Below are 18,021 nucleotides of genomic sequence, written 5' to 3' on the forward strand. Positions count from 1 at the left end.
AGATCTGAAACTACAGATAATTCCACGTTCACATTTGAACTTCATCTCCCACTAAGGAGAATGCTATAAATGATTTTGGGTCCAAGCTTCCCAAAATCCATGGCAGCATCATAGAACTACCACAATATCAACCAAGATATACCCGTTTTTTTTTGTTTTTGCTAAAGGTTAGGATAGTATCATTGATAGGAAAAAGTAACCAACACATCAAAGGGGCTATCGTCCTCGTAAAGAGGAACAAAAAGCCGGGGGGGGGGGGGGGGGGGGGGGCGGGCCCCTCCCTCTCACTGCATTCTTGGCCACAATGTGCGCCACAGAATTGCCACCTCTCCTCACAAAACTCACCTTCAATTCTTCAAAACCACTCAATTTGTATAATCACACCAACTAACGAATTCGACTCTTCCTTTTTCTGGATCAGATTTACAATTTGCTGCGAGTCACCTTCCAACTGAATTCGCGTAAACCCAAGCTCTTGCGCAAAAAGGAGACCCTCTCTCCAATTATTGAGATTAAAGAGAAAAAAGCCATACAATAATGCACCGACTTTGTAACCAACATCTACAACACGATGGATTTCAATAACTACCACTTCCTTTTCACATTCGGGGAAAAAAAATTGTATCCATTGACATGACTATTGCAATTGCAGCCACTGACAGGTAAAATTGTTGCGTCGCTGGTGACAAACAGTTACAAGCCTCCAGTGTTCCCCAGCTACATATAAATTGGACCCAGATATGCGGGTTCAGTTTTCTTGTATACAAGTAATGCATGTGTATATTTCTCATGGTGTTTTGAAACAAAATTTAGACCCTTACTGGCTGCACAAGGCCTTTTGGTTAGCTGTGCACTAAGAAACTGATGTACATCACCTGGCGGGCCCTGGCTTCTTGACATCCATTGCATGCTCATCATAATCATCATTATTGTCGTCGTCGACATAAGCTCTATTTTCCACAGCAGGCTGCTTTAATCTCTGGAATATTTCATCAAGTGATTCAGAGGAGGAAACTCGGGAGTGCTTCGTATCTTCAACCTGGCGCAATGGAAGGAATTTCTTGGCTCCAATATTGGACTTGATATTTTGGAAACCGCTTTTCATAGATTGCCACGTTGAGGCTATTCCAGAAGAGGGTCCCACCGGTGTAGTCTGAGAGTTGCCTGTATCAGACACATTGGCATCAAAGGCAGCTCTGCTTTTCTCGGGTAAGTTTTGAGTTGTCTGTTGTGTTCTTACGGCCGTATACTTTCTGCCAAATGTTTCTCTGTTGTGTTGATGCTGGGCTTCTCCTCTTGAAGGTTTTACGATGTCTGTCTGTCGATCCTCTATCAAACTAGAGGTTGCTTTCATTTCAACAGCCACCTTATCCAAACACCATTTCCAAGTAATATGCAAATTGAGTTTATTATTGTGGAATAACAAGAGAAAAGAATTAAGCATGAAATCTTGCTAGAGCCAATATCAGCGTGTTCCACTGTGGATGTGGTCACTGCAGACATGACTGGCCACATCCAAACCTAGAATGATTTTGTTTGGTCTGTCCTTACCAAAGTTCATTATAAAAGAGTCCAAAATACAAACCACTTGAGCTTAGTTTAGAGTGGCCAGAACCTCAAACTTCTCTCAACAGGTGAACCAATAATTAATCTTCGCTGCTCACAGGACTTAACCCTGGTAATTACTTAATAATTGGGACAGAGAAAGATTACAAGTTTGACGGGACTAACTTTGTATCCCGTCCACTCCAACAAAATAGCATCCCAAATGTTTGGCACACTTGAGTGATAGATGACAATTCAAGACATCCCTTCACTCCAGTAAACAGTGTGGTCTCTATAACAACATTGTTTTAGTTTCTGTATCAATGGAAGAATCAAGAAAAATAACAAATAAATAATTTATGAAATGAGTTCCCCAGGAAAAAATTTGAAACCTTCTACTACCAATTTTAAGATGGACACTTCTTTGTGTTGACAGACCATCGAGGTGGGAGGTCAGAGGTATGATCAAAATGTCAATATCTAATTAAACAAGACTTGATAGAAATTGCAGAGGAATTGGCACAATAGATCCATTTTCACTAATTGCACCAATCCAAAAGGATATCCCCGGTTAAAAGCATCCTAAATGGAATAAATTGGAAGCATAAATACTTTTGGCATCCCCAAGAAAAACTGCACATTAAATTGGTATTGCAGCCCTTTTCAAAAGAGAAAAATGGTATTGCATCAAATAAAACAAGATAAGGAAACGACCTAACATCATCAGGAATTAATGCATACCTTGCTGTTGCTGCCAGACTCAAGATCCATACTTGCATTGTTGAAATTCCTTGCTAGTGGAATAACGAGCTCGCCTACTTTATGTCCTTGTTCAAGCCAAGAACGTTCTGAACAGAAAAAATAAGGGGAAATGAATTAATATTTTCATAAGTGGATATTGATACAAAGAAATATCAAGAGAACTGATCTCATTTATTTGTCAGCTCTTCACTTCCATAACTGCTGTAGTGCAAGCGAGAAAAGCCGTGAATTTCAAATGCATATGGACATCAGGATGCCAAAGCATGTTCTACCAGCAATTGAGGACCATGATCTCAGTTTACACACCTTTCTGTAAAATCATCAAGCCCGATGGATCAAATCCGTCTAGATCTTCAGATTCACTCTGCAACCTGAATATCTTCCAGTTTCCAAAGTACTTAATGACCCGATCAAAAAAATTGCTGGCAATCACTATCGTGTATATAACCATGATAAGAGGGTAGATCTTGTTAAATCCTTTCCCGAAGAAAGGTACAGCATCATCAATATTTCCCATTCTCTGCACATAAAGCCAAGATTTGTCACTTACAAATTTTATAACAGTCAAGAGAAGCAAAGGTGTGAGATTTCTATGTTCACAATAAATCCTCACCTACTATTTCCTATTTTTTGAGCATTCACCTAGTATTTTACGCACTAGACTAGTAATTGCCAACTCACCATTCACCAAAATCCTGTGTCGTTGAACACAAGTTTCACAAGTTTGTGATTACTTCTTAAAATCCTGTGTCCATGAACACAAGTTTCACAAGTTTGTAGATTACTTCTTACTAAATCAAATCCTACAACCATAAGAAGTCGAATAGCCCCATTTTTTTGGTCACGGGATTTTCATTCCCAGGGCACCAAAAACCCTGTATTTTCATTCTCTGTACTCTACCCAAGGTTCTGAATACCGTACCGGACAAGGTACCCGTTTTGTTTTGTTATTGGTACAGTACGAAACGGTACTGGTATAAAACCGGGTACCGTTTTGGATTGCTCGCTATAATTTTTTCATATATATATACGTAAAAATAAAAGAGCAAAATAGGTGTGTTGTGTTGTACCCTATCAAATCTCTAAAATATTAGAGTCCCAATACAAATTTTCTTCTTCCAAAGTCCTACTTCCTCCCTTTCTTCCTTCCCCATAAACCTTATTTTCTTTTCGGTGCTTTTTTTTTTGGTTGAATTATTTCAAAAACCCTGCAATAAGTGCATAATGGGCTTAAAGTCCTTGGCACAATGTCCCAAAACATCACGTGGCAAATTCTAATAGGACCACTAAAACTAAACCACTATCCGTTTCTTTCTCAAAGTAAAACAGAGAGAGTACATCTATTTATGTATACTAGTGTAACTCTACGTTTGTGTGCTCATTGGTGTAACTACTAACTGTTCATGTATGTAAGATAGTTCAAATTAAGATATTGTTATGGAAATAAAGAAGTCGTAAGAGTAAGTAATTGGATGAAAGGTCATTTTTACAAAAAAGAAAAAAAAAAGATAGTATTTTATAAGCAATACAAAAGGAGTTCTTGTACGGAAAAAATAACATATAGAACACTATTTTGGAGTACCAAAATATTTTTTAATTTTGTAGACTCAAATAATTAATTAAGACTATTGTAATTTCATAGATCATGCAAGTATTATGCCTTGTTCTCTTTATAATTCAAAAAGAATTTTTCAAAAAATTCCCTCTAGATTCTCCCTACTTCCAAAATTTCTCTATCTCTCTTCACTTATTACCCCTACTATTTTTCAAATTTTTTTTCAAAAATCAATCCAAACATAGCATTAATTCAACATATGCACTAAAACTAAAGAGAGTCACAAATAGCTCAACCTTGTTAAAAAAAAACGATCATAAGGAACGGTATATCTGATTCCATCAGAACAAATTAAACATTGCATAAACATAGATTAAAGAAATAGGTCTTCGGATTAAAATATAAATTCCTTCTCAAACAATAGCAACAATAATCAAGATAATGTCATGGATTAGATTCTAAAACTGTGCAAATAATGAGGCTTTTTCGTCTGTGTGTTTTGGAAAATAACTATAAAACCTTGCCGCAAGAGAGCCTTTCTCAAAAAATATCGAACAAAATTAGAGCTCGGTTTGCTGAGAGCACACAACAAACTATCAAACATTAATGTTGAAAAAAACAGAACCATAAAAGTAAAACAATAAGAAAACCCCAGAAAGAAGAGACCACTCAAAATACTTATGATTTGAAGAAGTTCTAACAAAATCATAGTCTAGGGTTATGAAATCTAAGAGAATCTGACCACATAGTTGCTTCTTTCTTCGTGTGTACGAATCTACGATTGAGAAATTGATGTGTCTATCTTCATTTGAATTATAGAGGGATCGATGAGAGAGATCGGGGGAGATCTAGGAGGAACGAGAGAGAGAGAGAGAGATATTTCTTTCTTTCTAATGGTTAGATTGAGAAGATGTATAAAGCTTTTTCTTCTTAACAAAGCAAAGAGAGACCTAAAATACCCATGAAATGCCTTTTCTTTTTTACTAAGCAAAAGGGGACCTAAAATACCCCCGAAAAGCCTTTTCTTCTTGACTAAGCAAATGAGGACCTTAAATACCTAAAATACCCTTGAAAAAGCCTTTTCTTCTTGACTAAGCAAAGTAGGAGCTAAAATATCCCCAAAAAGTCTTTTCTTTTTGACTAAGCAAATGAGGACCCAAAATATCTAAAATACCCTCGAAAAGCCTTTTCTTCTTGACTAAGCAAAGTAGGACCTAAAATAACCTCAAGACATCCAAAAAACATTTGACAGACGAAATCTACAAGGGTAATTTTGTCTTTTAACATGGTAGCTTGGCTTGCCTTAAATTAGGGAAAAGAAAGTTTTTTTTTTGTACCTATAAAAAACAATATCCCTTAAATTAGGGAAAAGAAAGATTTTTTTTACCTCCTTTTCTTCTTGACTAAGCGAAATACCTAAACACTGAAATGCCTAAAATACCCTCATATCTTAACTCCACCATTGACAAACTACAAGGACAAATTGGTAATTTCACATTGTGGCTTGGCTAGCCATCCAACATTCTTTTAGATCTTTCAAACAAGGCGAAATGACGACCATATCCTTCAAATCAAACTACAAGGGAAATCCTATGAGGGGTAATTTCGTATTTTCACGAAGTGCCTTGGCTTACCATCCTATCTTCTTTTATTACAAGTGTATTGATCTAGAAAAACTCAGTCCCCCCAAATTACTTGTATCCTTCAAATTGCCCTAACAGATACAATGAGAGAGAGCGAGGCCTGAGTACTTGGAAGTTCGCCGGAGATGAGAGTACATGGAAGGTCGTCGGAGGCAAGAGAACGTGGACAGTCGCCAGAGACGAAGGAGAGAAGAGAGGTAAGGACGACAGGTAGGGGTGCGAATCAAGGCTTTGCAAAATTCCAGCCGAAATCATCTCGACCGATATTGTCCAAAATTTCCGGTACCGACCGGAAAGGCCCGGTGTTGAGGCCAGGACGGTATTGTAGGGTTAGAGTACCATTTTCTCACAAAACCGGTATGTACTGGCTGGTACGGAACGGTATTCACAACCTTGACTCTGCCTCTTTGGTTGCTACATACAACCTGTAAACATCTCTATCTTGTTTCCGCTTTGTCAACCCAGAAAAATCAATTAAAATCACCCAAAAGCCTACTTTTCTGCAGCATCGTCAGTTTTGAGCTTAGTAGGAGCGTGTTCATTGCTTTCAGGAAATGAATTTGGCACAACCATCAACGAAGTGGTGTACTTGGTCCATTCAACACATAGCAAATTTAAATTAATTCATCATCACAAAATACATACAGGTATATAAGAAATATTTGATACTTCGCACTATAAAAAGGTTGAGTTAATTGATTAATGTACGAGAGAACACTGAACCCAAACAAGAACTAGGGGGCTCATTTGGCTTGATGCTGGTTAGACGCAGGCCACGTCGCGCTCTGGCACTAACCATAGTGTTCATAACATGGACTTTGGGGTAAGGTCATTGATTGGGTTTGGGTGGGTTGTCAAATACATGGAAGAAAGCTCTTTTTTTCAATCCAAAAGTACCAGCCCATCCCATTACGCCTGATGGAGCCAATCAGCCATAGCAATAATTAAAAATATCAACTATTGTGCAGAACTGATGAATGGATGCTAGATTTGTATCAGAAATTAAGACATAGTTAGAAACATGCCTCGTCTTCCCAGTAAAACAAGCTGACAACCAAGAAATGTATAAAGAACGGCTGACCTTTTCAAAGATGGTTTTGCGGTCCACATCAAGACGAATTAGATTAAGAAAGTTGTAGGAAATTGGAGGCGCATAGCGTGCAACCATCCTGGAAAAGACATTGAGTGCAAATTACAAATTATTATTCTGTGAAGAGTATAGAACTCAGAGTTGGAACAGTCTTCCATTAAATAAAAAACAGGAAAAACATACGAGCATATCATAAGCAAGCTGACTGAACTTGTTTGTCTCGGAGTGAATGAGTAGAATGTCAACATTCCAATTTTGAACAAGGAATAGTAAGTGCATATGCACATATACATGAGGGGAATGAAGGCGGCCACCTGCAAACAAAAACTTATAATAATTAAAAGCGCTACAAGTAGAATGCCAGGAATAGATGAGAGATGATGTCAGGGAAGAGGCTACAGCCCCCAAAAACTGCAAGCAGGAATAGATGGTCTGACTTTAAGTATATCATTCAAGAGTCAAAACAACGCAGCACCTTAACTAGATCAAAACTAGGGAAGAGAGTAGGCAAACATTAGGTCAAGGACTCAAGTGAGCACCTTCAATTGTTTTTTGTCCCTTCAATTGTTTAAAATTACCAAACCTAGAGATATTACAGATTTAATTATTAGTTGTCATTCCCACTTTAGCCAGATCATAGGGACAAAGCATGCAGGAGGAAACCCTCCCCAGGGATCAAGAGCAATTAACACCTGTTTACCTTGGGAACAGAAAGACAATCAACATTTAGCCCCAAGGATCAATCCAAAACACCAGTATCTAATCTTTTTCAGACTTCCAGTTCTTTAAAAAGGTCCACAATTATATGCAAACACACTGTCTTTCACGTTCGCTTCCTTTTTTTTTATTTGGCAAATAAATATACCCGAATAAAAATGCAAGGTACAGAAAGGGAGAATAAGAAGTCTACCAACAAAACAGATAAGACCCAGATCTCTCTAACATACAAATGGCTCTCAAATAATTGGAAGTAGAAAATATAAGGACCCCTTTGAATTGAGTAGATGCCAGGAACCAAACTTTCTCCCAAATGCTATTAATTATCATCAACCTTCTCCTAAAAGATTCTTGAATTCCTTTCAAGCCAGATAGACTAAACGACTGAAGCCACCACTCTCTCAAAGCATCCCCGGCTCCGCGCTTTTCGGTAGATCCAAAATCCCCAAACTCAATGCCCAACAAATGTTCACAACAAGAAGGAATTACCAAATAAACCCCTGCCACTTCAACAACTCTCCATCATAAAGATAATGGAAGGGGACACTGAAGAAATATGATCCATTTTTTCCCATAATCCTTGCACATAACACTGTTGAGGCTATGGTTGTTAAAATCCTACGATACAGGATACAGGGTACGTATTCTACGATTTGTATTGTCTCCTTCCAAAAACACTACGTATCCCACCCCGTATCCTTTTTGTATAAAAATACAACGATATGACCACGTATCCTACGATACATTCACGCATCACGATTCAGTACGAATCTTACAATTACGTATCAAAAAAAGGTCATACCATATTTTAAGAAGCGGAACCTCAAAAACGTTTTAAATATTTGATCTAATTATGGCAACCTTCAAACCATTTAAAGAAAACCAAAACTCAATCTATTAGAGCTCGAATGGAAGGAAGAACATATTTCGATCAAGGCTCAAGAAAATCTCAATGTTATAGACCCCACTTGGGAGACTTGAAATGTTTTCATTCCAAAAACTTACTTTTCGTATAACAGAAGATTTTTAGCTTGTAATTCGGTATAACTAGATTTTAATTGTATAGAAGTATTAGTTTTTGCTAACATATCCTACAATACGCGATATGTATCCCGATTCGAAAACATAGTTTCGAGGCTATAACGCACAATTCGGTCTTCTCCTTTCAACAGTATCATTGTATTAAGTTTCTATGAGCCAATGTCCGTGCAGGCACTAAGGATTTGCTAAGATGGAAACAAGTTCACCAATTTCACACTCGTTAAGATTTCTAAAGAACCGCAAATTCTCAACAAATTGGATACGAGAAATAAAGAGCCCAGCAACCAATAGGAAAGAAAGAAGCAAATGAAGACTCCCCACTCGATACATCTTCCCGAAAACGAATAAACTCCCCATGACCAACAACTAAAGCAGTAAAGGAAATTAATCTATCCAGGCCTTTCCTTCCTAATAACCCATTCACTCCAGAACCCTTTCAACCGGAAGGTGATCCTTTAAAGCATCTTTGGAAAGCCTTCATAACTTTAGGCCTTAGGTTCCGCCAAAAAGATGAAGACCAAGAGATGCTAATCCTTTTCCCTCAACTAGCCAATATCAAAAACAGAAAACTTATTCTGGAATTTCAAATTTCTACAAGATTACCTCCGGATCTTCTAATTTAGCCTCCACATTTAACATAAAATTACTGTTAATTTAAGGAAGTTCTAAATATTGTTTCCCAGAAAAACTCTGTAACCAGATAGGTGTGCGACGAGCAACCCTTAGTGATGTTCTCTACAACCATATATAGTGTAATAACAATACGGTGTTCTTTGTGGCTATCTAGGAATTATAGGCGTTGCTATGTGATTCATGCAGCATTAAAACACTCCCTAAAAGCATTAAGCAGAAGAGTAACTTGGCACTGCAGAAGACTACTCCAGGAATGTCATGATGATATAGTTGAAGTTTCCATAGTCAAATCAAGTCAGACTATGTTAGTCGTTCAAGCTTTGACAAGCATCCGAACATTTGATATTGGTAGATATTTTGCAAATAAAAGAAATATTTATTCTTACTAAAACTCATACAATATTTACCTGCACAAGCACTTCCTGCTTTCCTACAGCATTTATTAAAATAGAGAATAGAGATAAATCAACTCCACTTGGCAATATAGTAGCCTCAGCCAGAAGAATTGCAGCTGACATGCAACCAAGTATCACGGCTAAGACTTTCTGAAGTTGCATCCTAAGAATACACCGCCAAACCAACTCTGCAAGGAGTTACCGATTAAGATTAGAGTTGTTATTTATGCAAGAATGAGCAAATTGTATCATACGCCAAATGAACCAAAGGAAGTGCAAACCTTGTTTCTAGTTAGGGCTTATGCACGAGAAACATAACAAAAGGCAACCTAGACAACAGAAGCTACAGTACCAACACGAGTCAACTGATATAAACAGGGACCTACTCTGCCTATCACAAACACCAAATGAATCTATCCATCTGAATGGCATGATAATCCCAGAGTTACAGAAATGAAAACTGTTTCAAATGCAATTGATAGCATGATTTAGTTCAAGAATAACATTGATATTTACCAATCATATCTAGAAACGACCCTAGCCTGCCTGCTCGCTCACCCCTGAAGCTTGACACGTATTTCCTGCAAATTTACAAAATTGAGATATTATATTTGAAAATGAATAGACAAACTAGGAGTTAGTACCCAAGAAAACTAAGGTTCTGGGTGGTATCCGCTTTGAGAGACAAAATGCAGGTAAACAGAGAGAAATTTAATGAAAGAAAAGGTTACTTATCCTTGTTTCACTTTCATCATAAGAAAAAAGGCACGGAAATATTTTTTCTCACAAAACACATATGGTACAAGAGAGATAATCAGCAACAAGAATTGGCAAACCAAGTGATGATCACAAATAAAAAGATTGGGCAATTTAGCGGACCAAATCGGCCTTATCTCCTGTATAGTTCACGTGTCTCATTTTTAAAATAGACAGCAGAATATTGGAAGACATCACCAGATGAAAGAAAGAACAAGAAGAAAAAAGGAAAACAAAGAGAAGAAAAACTGAAAAAGAAGATGCCAAGATGGTATGGATTAAGAGCAAACCATCCAATGGCATGGCGATGCTCGTAATTCTTCATTGTATCCTCCAACTCAAGGGCTTCTGTCACGGAGTTCATATATTCACTGCAAAAGATAGTTACAAATTTATGTTCGCTATGTTGCACTTGGATTCCATCTAGCATAATTAAAATTCAAGCTACTGCGAGAGGTGTGAAGGCTGAAGCTTTGAGACACACAAAGCGAGGAGAAGGCTGGAATGAAAATGACGTTGGAATTAAATGATCACAACCACCTTAAAACAAATGGATAAAATATAAGCCAATGCAGGTGAGCCTTCGATGATATCATAACTAGTATAGACAAAGTGAACAACAAAAAACAAAATACATAAACATACATGACAAAGGAAAATCCGGGTATGCTAGGGGACTCAACCTTCAAATTTCAGAAGGATTAGGTCAAAACAGAAAACCCAAAAAGGCAATTAAGTTGTTTACTTAGAAACTGTGTACCTTTTGCATCTATAGTACTCCTCTCGAGCTATCTTCAATTGACGCCTAAGAGCAGCCATTGATTTTTCATCAGTATCATAATCCATATCATTTTCTCCTAGTCTTCCACCTTGTGGCTTGAAAGATGGATCTTCACTAAACTAGCAGCAGAATGAGAGTATTCGTTAAAAAATAAAGAAAGCACAGAGTAGCACGTTCGTTTTGGAAAAAGCTTGGTGCACATACACAAGAATTTCGAAACATAAAACACCTCAGGCATGCACAAGAAGTGTAATTACCATCTGAAGCAACATTTTGTCAATAACACTCATGTAGGGTCTCAAAGGATCACGCTTGGACATTTGCTTTGAAGTTGCTTGGGAAACCTAATGCATTGAAGCATCAAAATTTGTCACGAAAGATTAAAAAAAATCCAGGACATGATATAGCTCAAAATTCATATGCTTCGAATAATTGTGGACGCAACTAAATGAAGAACAAAGAACTGATACAACAAAAGGCCTTTCTATTATGCTGAACACTGGAACAACTATATTCACCTCCCCTAAGAACACTTGAGCTGTATAAGCTCTACGTTTCTTGGTACACACGTATAATTGCAGTACTAGCATGTTGAAACATCAGCTTAGTTATGAGAGTATGCTATTTTGTTCCTCCTCAGGAATTACGATCATGGAGAGAGAGAGAGAGAGAGAGAGAGTAGAGCAAATACATAAGTAAAACCATTAAAATTGTCATCAGGGGATAAAACTTACTACAATAGCATTTGAAAGTTCTTGATGAGCATCATCAAGTTTCACAGCCCTTTTAGCCACTTTATGAGAAAGAATCTTCTGACGGATAGTCCAATCAGCATTTTTCCAGATGCTCTTTGGAATCTCACTCAAACCAAAGCCAAGAAGAAATGCACCAGTAACAAGTCCAAAAGTATTTGAGCAAGCCATCGCAAAACCCAGAATCCCACCACTCCTGCAAATACAATATCAAGATTTGACAACAGGGAAGAAAAAGGCTACACACGTTAAACCATGCAATGCTTGTGGTTAAAAAGGCAAATAAGTAGGTGTCCACTAACAGCTTAAAGCCACCATCCATACAAACTGAACTCAACCATAACACGGAGAATATTTATTACTCCAAACATGAAAACGCCACAAGGCAATGTTGATACTACAGAACAGAGTGACGAGTTAATCAAATGGTTCCAGCATAGAACATTTCAAACATGTTAGAATATTATTAGTAGTCGTTAGTCTTGTAGCACATTGGTTAATGTATTCTTGTGTCAAGAGATGATATACTAATATAATAACACATGAACTCTTCCTCCCACTAAGGGAAGAGGACTCACTTCAAGAGCGAGGTTTTCAATCCATAATTAACACCCTATACACTTTCTCTTCTTCTCCCCAAACAACAAAACAAATAGTGGCAGTGCAGATGAAACCAAAGACAATGTAAAGACAGTTGCATCAGAAGCCGATAGGTGCAAAAAATCAAATGTTTTCCATCCTTTGCAGACAACGACAATTCAGAATAAACCCTCCAATTCATGTCTTATCACACTGCACCATTAGCGAAACTTGTAAACATGCCAATTGAGCACTAAGTCTAATCAGCAGAGAGGATCCTAAAAACTTAGGACTCATGACAGAAAGAACAACATTTAGTCTAGAAGGTGAAGAACAAACCAGCTTTTGTGCCAAATAATGAGCAGTACAAGTCCAAAAAGACCAATAGAACCAACACAGAGGTAGAAGATTAAGTTTGCATGTACACTTGTCTTCAATCTTTCTGCCACTGTGAAGTCCCCAGCATCTTCATACCCCTGAATTATAGGCACCACGGCCCTGCTTAGAGAAATAGTTTCATACAACTCTATGAGAATATGTGTATGTTACCAATGAAACTGCTAAAAGAGTACCTTAATCCCTTAGGCATCTTAGCATATGAAGACAAAGAAATGGCAAAGGAAACACAGAAGTTAGGACAACCATAAGAGGAACAGAAAGAGAAGTAACCTTTATCATCATCAACAGTCAGAATTGGAATTAAGCCCTTACATTTCTAGTGCTTATCCTGATTGGCTTTCGCTAATTAACTGTTTTAAATGATGAAACAAATGCAAGGGCAAATGATAGATCCATATTTAACAAAAAGAAAACTCTCAGAAAGGACTCAAGACCTTTACAAAACATGAATACACCAATTCAACTTACGAAAACAAGAATATACATAGATAAGTAAGGAAATTTTGAGGCCAACAAACACAGAAGAATGACTAGTTTCATAACTTATGTTCCAGTTTCTCCTACATCGGCAATTATCACATCCAAAAACAAGTAAATGCTTTAACACTTAGGCAGGATGTTTCAAGCAGGGCTGTTAATACCGTTCCCTACCGGCCAGTACGTCCCATTTTTGGAAGAAACCGGTACTTTCAAGGTCTGATTCTGTTCCGCTTCATTTTCCGACATTTACCTTCGGTACCGGAGAGTTTCGCTATGTTTCAGACTTTACCAGCAAGTTCCGCCAGTAAATCCAATCGGTGACAACAAAAAAGTTCTGAAGCAAAATCGAGTTTAGAAACAGATCAAGCCATGATTGATTACTTCTGGCTTACCAAAAATCAGCGATGGAACATCGTGTCGATCTGGTTTGAAGGGATGAGCTTAACCTTCCTTGCAGATTCAGAGCAATGCGAGGGAGATGAGATTAAGCTGCCATCCCTCTTGCAGGCAGAGAGAGAGAGAGAGAGAGAGAGAGAGAGAGGCGCTCATAGGAAAATAAGGGGAGCATAGTGGAATTAGCGTTGGAAAGAAAGGAAGGCATCTGTTGCAACACATAGTTATTATACAATGGTAGCTGTATTTCTTTGTTTATGAGGAAACAAGAACATAATAAGCTGTATTTCTTTATATATCAGTAATTGGTTTGAGTGATTCAGTAAACGAAAGCAAGTTTACAAGTAAATGTACTATATATATTTACATATTAACTTTTAACGGGAAATCCGAAACGGTACCCGATAACATACCCATACCGGTACATACTATACCTATAATAAAAACGGTACGATAGCCAATACGGTATTCAGAACCTTGGTTTCAAGTCTCAAGTAAGCTCAATGAGTTAACTAAAACTTTCTAGCATACTAACGCTTTTTATGACACAAACCATGAACTTGACATAATATTGGGTGGCTAAGAACCAGCATTATTAAAGAAACAAGGTCAAAAGAAGAGTCCCAGATGGACGTCTGGTTTCGTATCCCATTAGAAGGCACGCAAAACAAAAGATGGACACCTGGCTAATGGAAGAAATAATAAAATTACAAGGCACCAAGAAGTGGAGATAAAATGACAACCAATACGATGGTCAAACACTAACTTGCTAAGACAATTTTAATATAGTGGAAGGAGTTAGTGGAATTTCCACAAGGGTAACCATAGGAGAACAGGGCAAACTAACATGGGTTAAGATAAAAGGAAGAACAGAGCTACTCGTTTAATGGTAGTTGGGATTTACTATTTTTATACATTGGATACTGCCAAACAAGTTATGTACCAAACCAAAAATGAAAATCCTTTGTCAAGTTGATTGAGAATAAGAACTACATGAAAAAATGTTGTCTAATACCACTAAAAGAGCACCTAGTCAATGCAATATCACTAAAATCATTCCATGTGCTACGAGACATCCAAACCAAAATTTAGTTTATCATTTATGTCATTTGTTTATTAGACGACGCATCCCCTTACTCTTATCTAATGTTTTGAAACTTTTTTGCTTAGTCTGTGTAACCTAAAACTTGGAGTTCGATGTGGCATACCCCAAGGTATAAATCCGCACCTGAGACCATCTTACATAGTTCACAGTCTTTAACTAGGTCAGACAAGTAGCAAATATAAAAACCGAAAGCATACCAAGTAAGTAAAAAAGTACTCCAGTATGACCAGCTCCAAAAGAAAGAGATTCCTCCATTCTCACGACCAATTATTGTCTGCAACAAAATGAAAGATGGGTCAGTTACTCCATAACACAAACCAAATTTTAAGCACCACCACATTCAAATGCCTGTAGCTCAAGTTCAGATAACTCAAAAATCTTCTAGTATGTTTATTTCCACTCATGTTAGGTAAAGTCATTTCCATCATATCATAAATTCCGGATAAGAAAAAAAAAAAAAGCCTCCGTTTGGATTCTACGAACTAATTGAAGTTGTGATGCAGGGCTGTCTAAGGAAGCTGAGATTAAGAGCTGCCTACAACTGGTTTTGCAGTGGCTTTAGGGCGAGGAAAGCCTAAAAAGTTAGGCTCCCGTCAGATAGAACTAAACTGCAAAGGTTGTAGATTACAAGGGTTGGTTGAAGAATAATCAGAATTGTAATCTATACGTTAGAAGTTTCTTCCAAGCAATTTTTTGAAAGGTAACTAAAGTGATATGCAAAGGGATTGGGGTTGACCAGGAATCAACAGGGCCACAGTTCCGAAGCTGAAAAGAGTAATGTCAGGGAGCATTAATATAGTTGCCGATAGAAGTACCCTAGTCGTTTACTGAAAGTAAAAAAGAAGAGCACAAATAATTTACAAAACTTACCTAAAATCCCTTCAAAAACAACTAAAACTTCAGACTTACTTGCTGCTCAAGAACACTTCTAGATCACACTCATCAACTAAATTTTGACCAACTAAGGTATGCAAGTCTTACTAACAAACTCCACAACCGTGAAATAAACTCTGAAGTCCATGGTCTAAAGCTCTAGGAACTACGAAACTACTTTGATGACAAAACGTTTTTAAAGACTGATAAAAGTATCCAAAAGCAAGCTAACAAATGAGGCCCAAATGAAGCTTCAAATAGTTACGAAGTCGCAAAGCCTCTTCCATCTACAATTTCTAATATGTACCTCTAGTTTTGTATCACGCTCCACTTCAAGTTCCATCACTAGCCCATTCTTCAATTTGGGCTATAAAAAATGGTCTCACCTTGAACTCATGATAACCTCTCTTTTTTTAATAATCACCACCTTAACTAATAACTACATCAGATCTCCCAACAAGTACCAGAAGAATATTAGACGATATGTTCAACACGTGCTTAAATGGAAAATAATCCTTCCCACAAGTTATCAATAGTCAGCTAAGAGAGGCTTGCCCTGGGGAATTCCAACTTAAGGAGACAAACATTGCATTCAACTGCAATTCGAAAGGCACTGATTCAACAGTCTTCCTTTGCACAGATCATAGCCATCAGTATGGGATAGTATGGCAATAGTAGAATACTTATACTTTGATTTTTCTAAGCCGGCTAACGATTTGGGCCACTCATTGCACACTGTCTTCCAAAGTTTGGACACCCAACCGAAGCTTGTTGTTTCATGGTTCATCCGCTCAAATTAATTTTAATAAATACAACACCCAAAACAGCACTCCATTTTCACATGTAATATTGACATGGGAAGGTGGAATTAGGGGCACAGATTTGGAAATACCAACTCCCACCACCTGCAATTGCTTATCACAGTCGAACATTGGGTTTAAGAAATGTTCTTCAATATTCAGGGTTCCTTAATATCCATCTTTCTAGAGTCAAACTTGTCAAAATGACCTTTTCGTTACATGCTACTGCTTGTGTGGAAGATTAAAGCATCAATCAACATTTGCCGTAGTCACAATCTGATACAAGAAATAACTTTTTGGTTTACTATCACAACATCGAAATAGAATTCTTAGCCCTTCTTTGAGATTGTAAGATTGCCAAGACCGTGGTTTAACAATAGCTTTTGGGAAAGGTCATTCAAATAGGATATCTGCTGCCAGCAAAGTACATCTTGGGGTCTTTCATAGCAAAGTATTACGAAACAGAGGCTCTGTTTGGAACAGGTGGATTTCAAATGAAGGTATTTCACACTATTTTTCATATACAATAGAATAGTTGATACTCCGCTTAGATCATGTAAATAGGAATTTTGATATTGATTTTGACAACACCACTGTCCATCATGAAGGATTTCAATAACTATTTAAGAGGAGTGATATGATATCCTTTCTGTTAAGGATCATATTATACAATAAACACATTTTTCCTACTTCTAAGCCATTTTCTACAAGAAGTAAACAAGCCACCTACGACAAAACTCCTAATACTTTTGTTGAAATTAGGCATCAAGTCCCTCCAATTGCAATTTACTTCTACGCAAACGGAGCCTAACATCTTTATGTCCCACAACTTTCAATAAGGAACTGCATCTGGCAACCTTGTTCCACCAAAAACTTGAAGAACGAAAATATCGAATTACCCAACGGATCAGAAGGAATCCCAAATTCGGTGTTCCCAGTCGAAATTAGGGTTTAATTTCCATTTTTTCCCTGAAAAATGCAGGTTTCCGTGATCATGCTGTAAATTGCAACATGATCTAATTCATAGAAATTGCTATGAATTATGCACGCATACATATATACGATATGTGTGTGTGTGTGTGTGTTTGTTAAAGAGAGAGGGAGAGGGAGAGGGAGAGGGAGAGGGAGAGGGAGGGAGAGAGTATTACCGTCCAAATGTCGGCTGGGACTAGGATGATGATGGAGAGAGAGCAGAACCAGGTGTATCCGACGGTGAAGAGGACGTATCGAGGCACATCTGGTCCCGCGAAATACCTCAGAGTCAACACCACCATGCCCATCGTTAGAGGCAGCGAGATCAGATAGAACACCCACATCTCTCTCTCTCTCTCTCTCTCTCTCCCCTGGAAACGCCTCTCTACGTATATATATGTATGTATCTTGTCTCTCTAGTTTCTCCGGGAAGAGGAGAATTTTTTCAGGCGGGTTTGGGAGGAAAAACTCTACTTCTTGAAGTTATAAGACCCGGTGCGGATCAAAAAAATAAAAAATAAGACCCGGTCAATCGGAGCACCGATTGATGCTTTACGAACTTCCTCGTTCATGGGCCTGCCTATTTGAGTTTTCTTTTTTCGCCCAAGCAGTTGATGGTTTGGAGGCGGCTTAGGGTTAGGGCCGCAAACGAGCCGAGCCGAGTTTTACTATATTCAAGCTTGGTTATTAAGTTTTTAACGAACAAGAGCTCGAGCTTAGTGAAAACTTAACGAGTCGAGCTCAAGCCGA

The 18,021-nt window shown here is 37.8% G+C and overlaps 1 protein-coding gene across 3 annotated transcripts; it reads right to left on the bottom strand.

Annotated features, from left to right (window-relative positions):
- Positions 1 to 562: 562 nt before the first annotated feature.
- Positions 563 to 17,728, bottom strand: LOC131325755 (uncharacterized). Of its 3 annotated transcripts, none has more exons than XM_058358180.1 (14): positions 17,448 to 17,728; positions 14,824 to 14,900; positions 12,589 to 12,747; positions 11,653 to 11,866; positions 11,176 to 11,262; positions 10,898 to 11,037; positions 10,428 to 10,508; positions 9,898 to 9,962; positions 9,394 to 9,569; positions 6,779 to 6,909; positions 6,587 to 6,674; positions 2,614 to 2,827; positions 2,287 to 2,393; positions 563 to 1,366 (listed from the first exon to the last, which is right to left on the bottom strand). In XM_058358180.1, the coding sequence occupies exons 1-14, from the start codon at positions 17,613 to 17,615 to the stop codon at positions 872 to 874; spliced, it is 2,202 nt and encodes a 733-aa protein (XP_058214163.1). In that variant the 5' UTR covers positions 17,616 to 17,728; the 3' UTR covers positions 563 to 871. The 3 variants fall into 3 exon arrangements, with proteins under 3 accessions (XP_058214163.1, XP_058214164.1, XP_058214165.1); XM_058358181.1 differs by having other exon boundaries at positions 12,589 to 12,725; positions 17,448 to 17,494; XM_058358182.1 differs by lacking the exon at positions 563 to 1,366 and adding an exon at positions 1,448 to 1,860 and having other exon boundaries at positions 17,448 to 17,723.
- Positions 17,729 to 18,021: the final 293 nt, after the last annotated feature.

This window comes from Rhododendron vialii, chromosome 5a, assembly GCF_030253575.1.
Source record: "Rhododendron vialii isolate Sample 1 chromosome 5a, ASM3025357v1".
NCBI lineage: Eukaryota > Viridiplantae > Streptophyta > Magnoliopsida > Ericales > Ericaceae > Rhododendron > Rhododendron vialii.

What these genes read in the sequence shown, in the direction of transcription:
- LOC131325755 (XM_058358180.1), bottom strand. Translation starts at nt 17,615, where the DNA reads ATGTGGGTGTTCTATCTGATCTCGCTGCCTCTAACGATGGGCATGGTG. An exon ending in GAGTACTATAGATGCAAAAG is followed by an intron (nt 10,509 to 10,897) that starts GTACACAGTTTC and finishes TATCTTTTGCAG; the next exon opens with TGAATATATGAACTCCGTGA. An exon ending in CATCGCCATGCCATTGGATG is followed by an intron (nt 9,963 to 10,427) that starts GTTTGCTCTTAA and finishes GTAAATTTGCAG; the next exon opens with GAAATACGTGTCAAGCTTCA.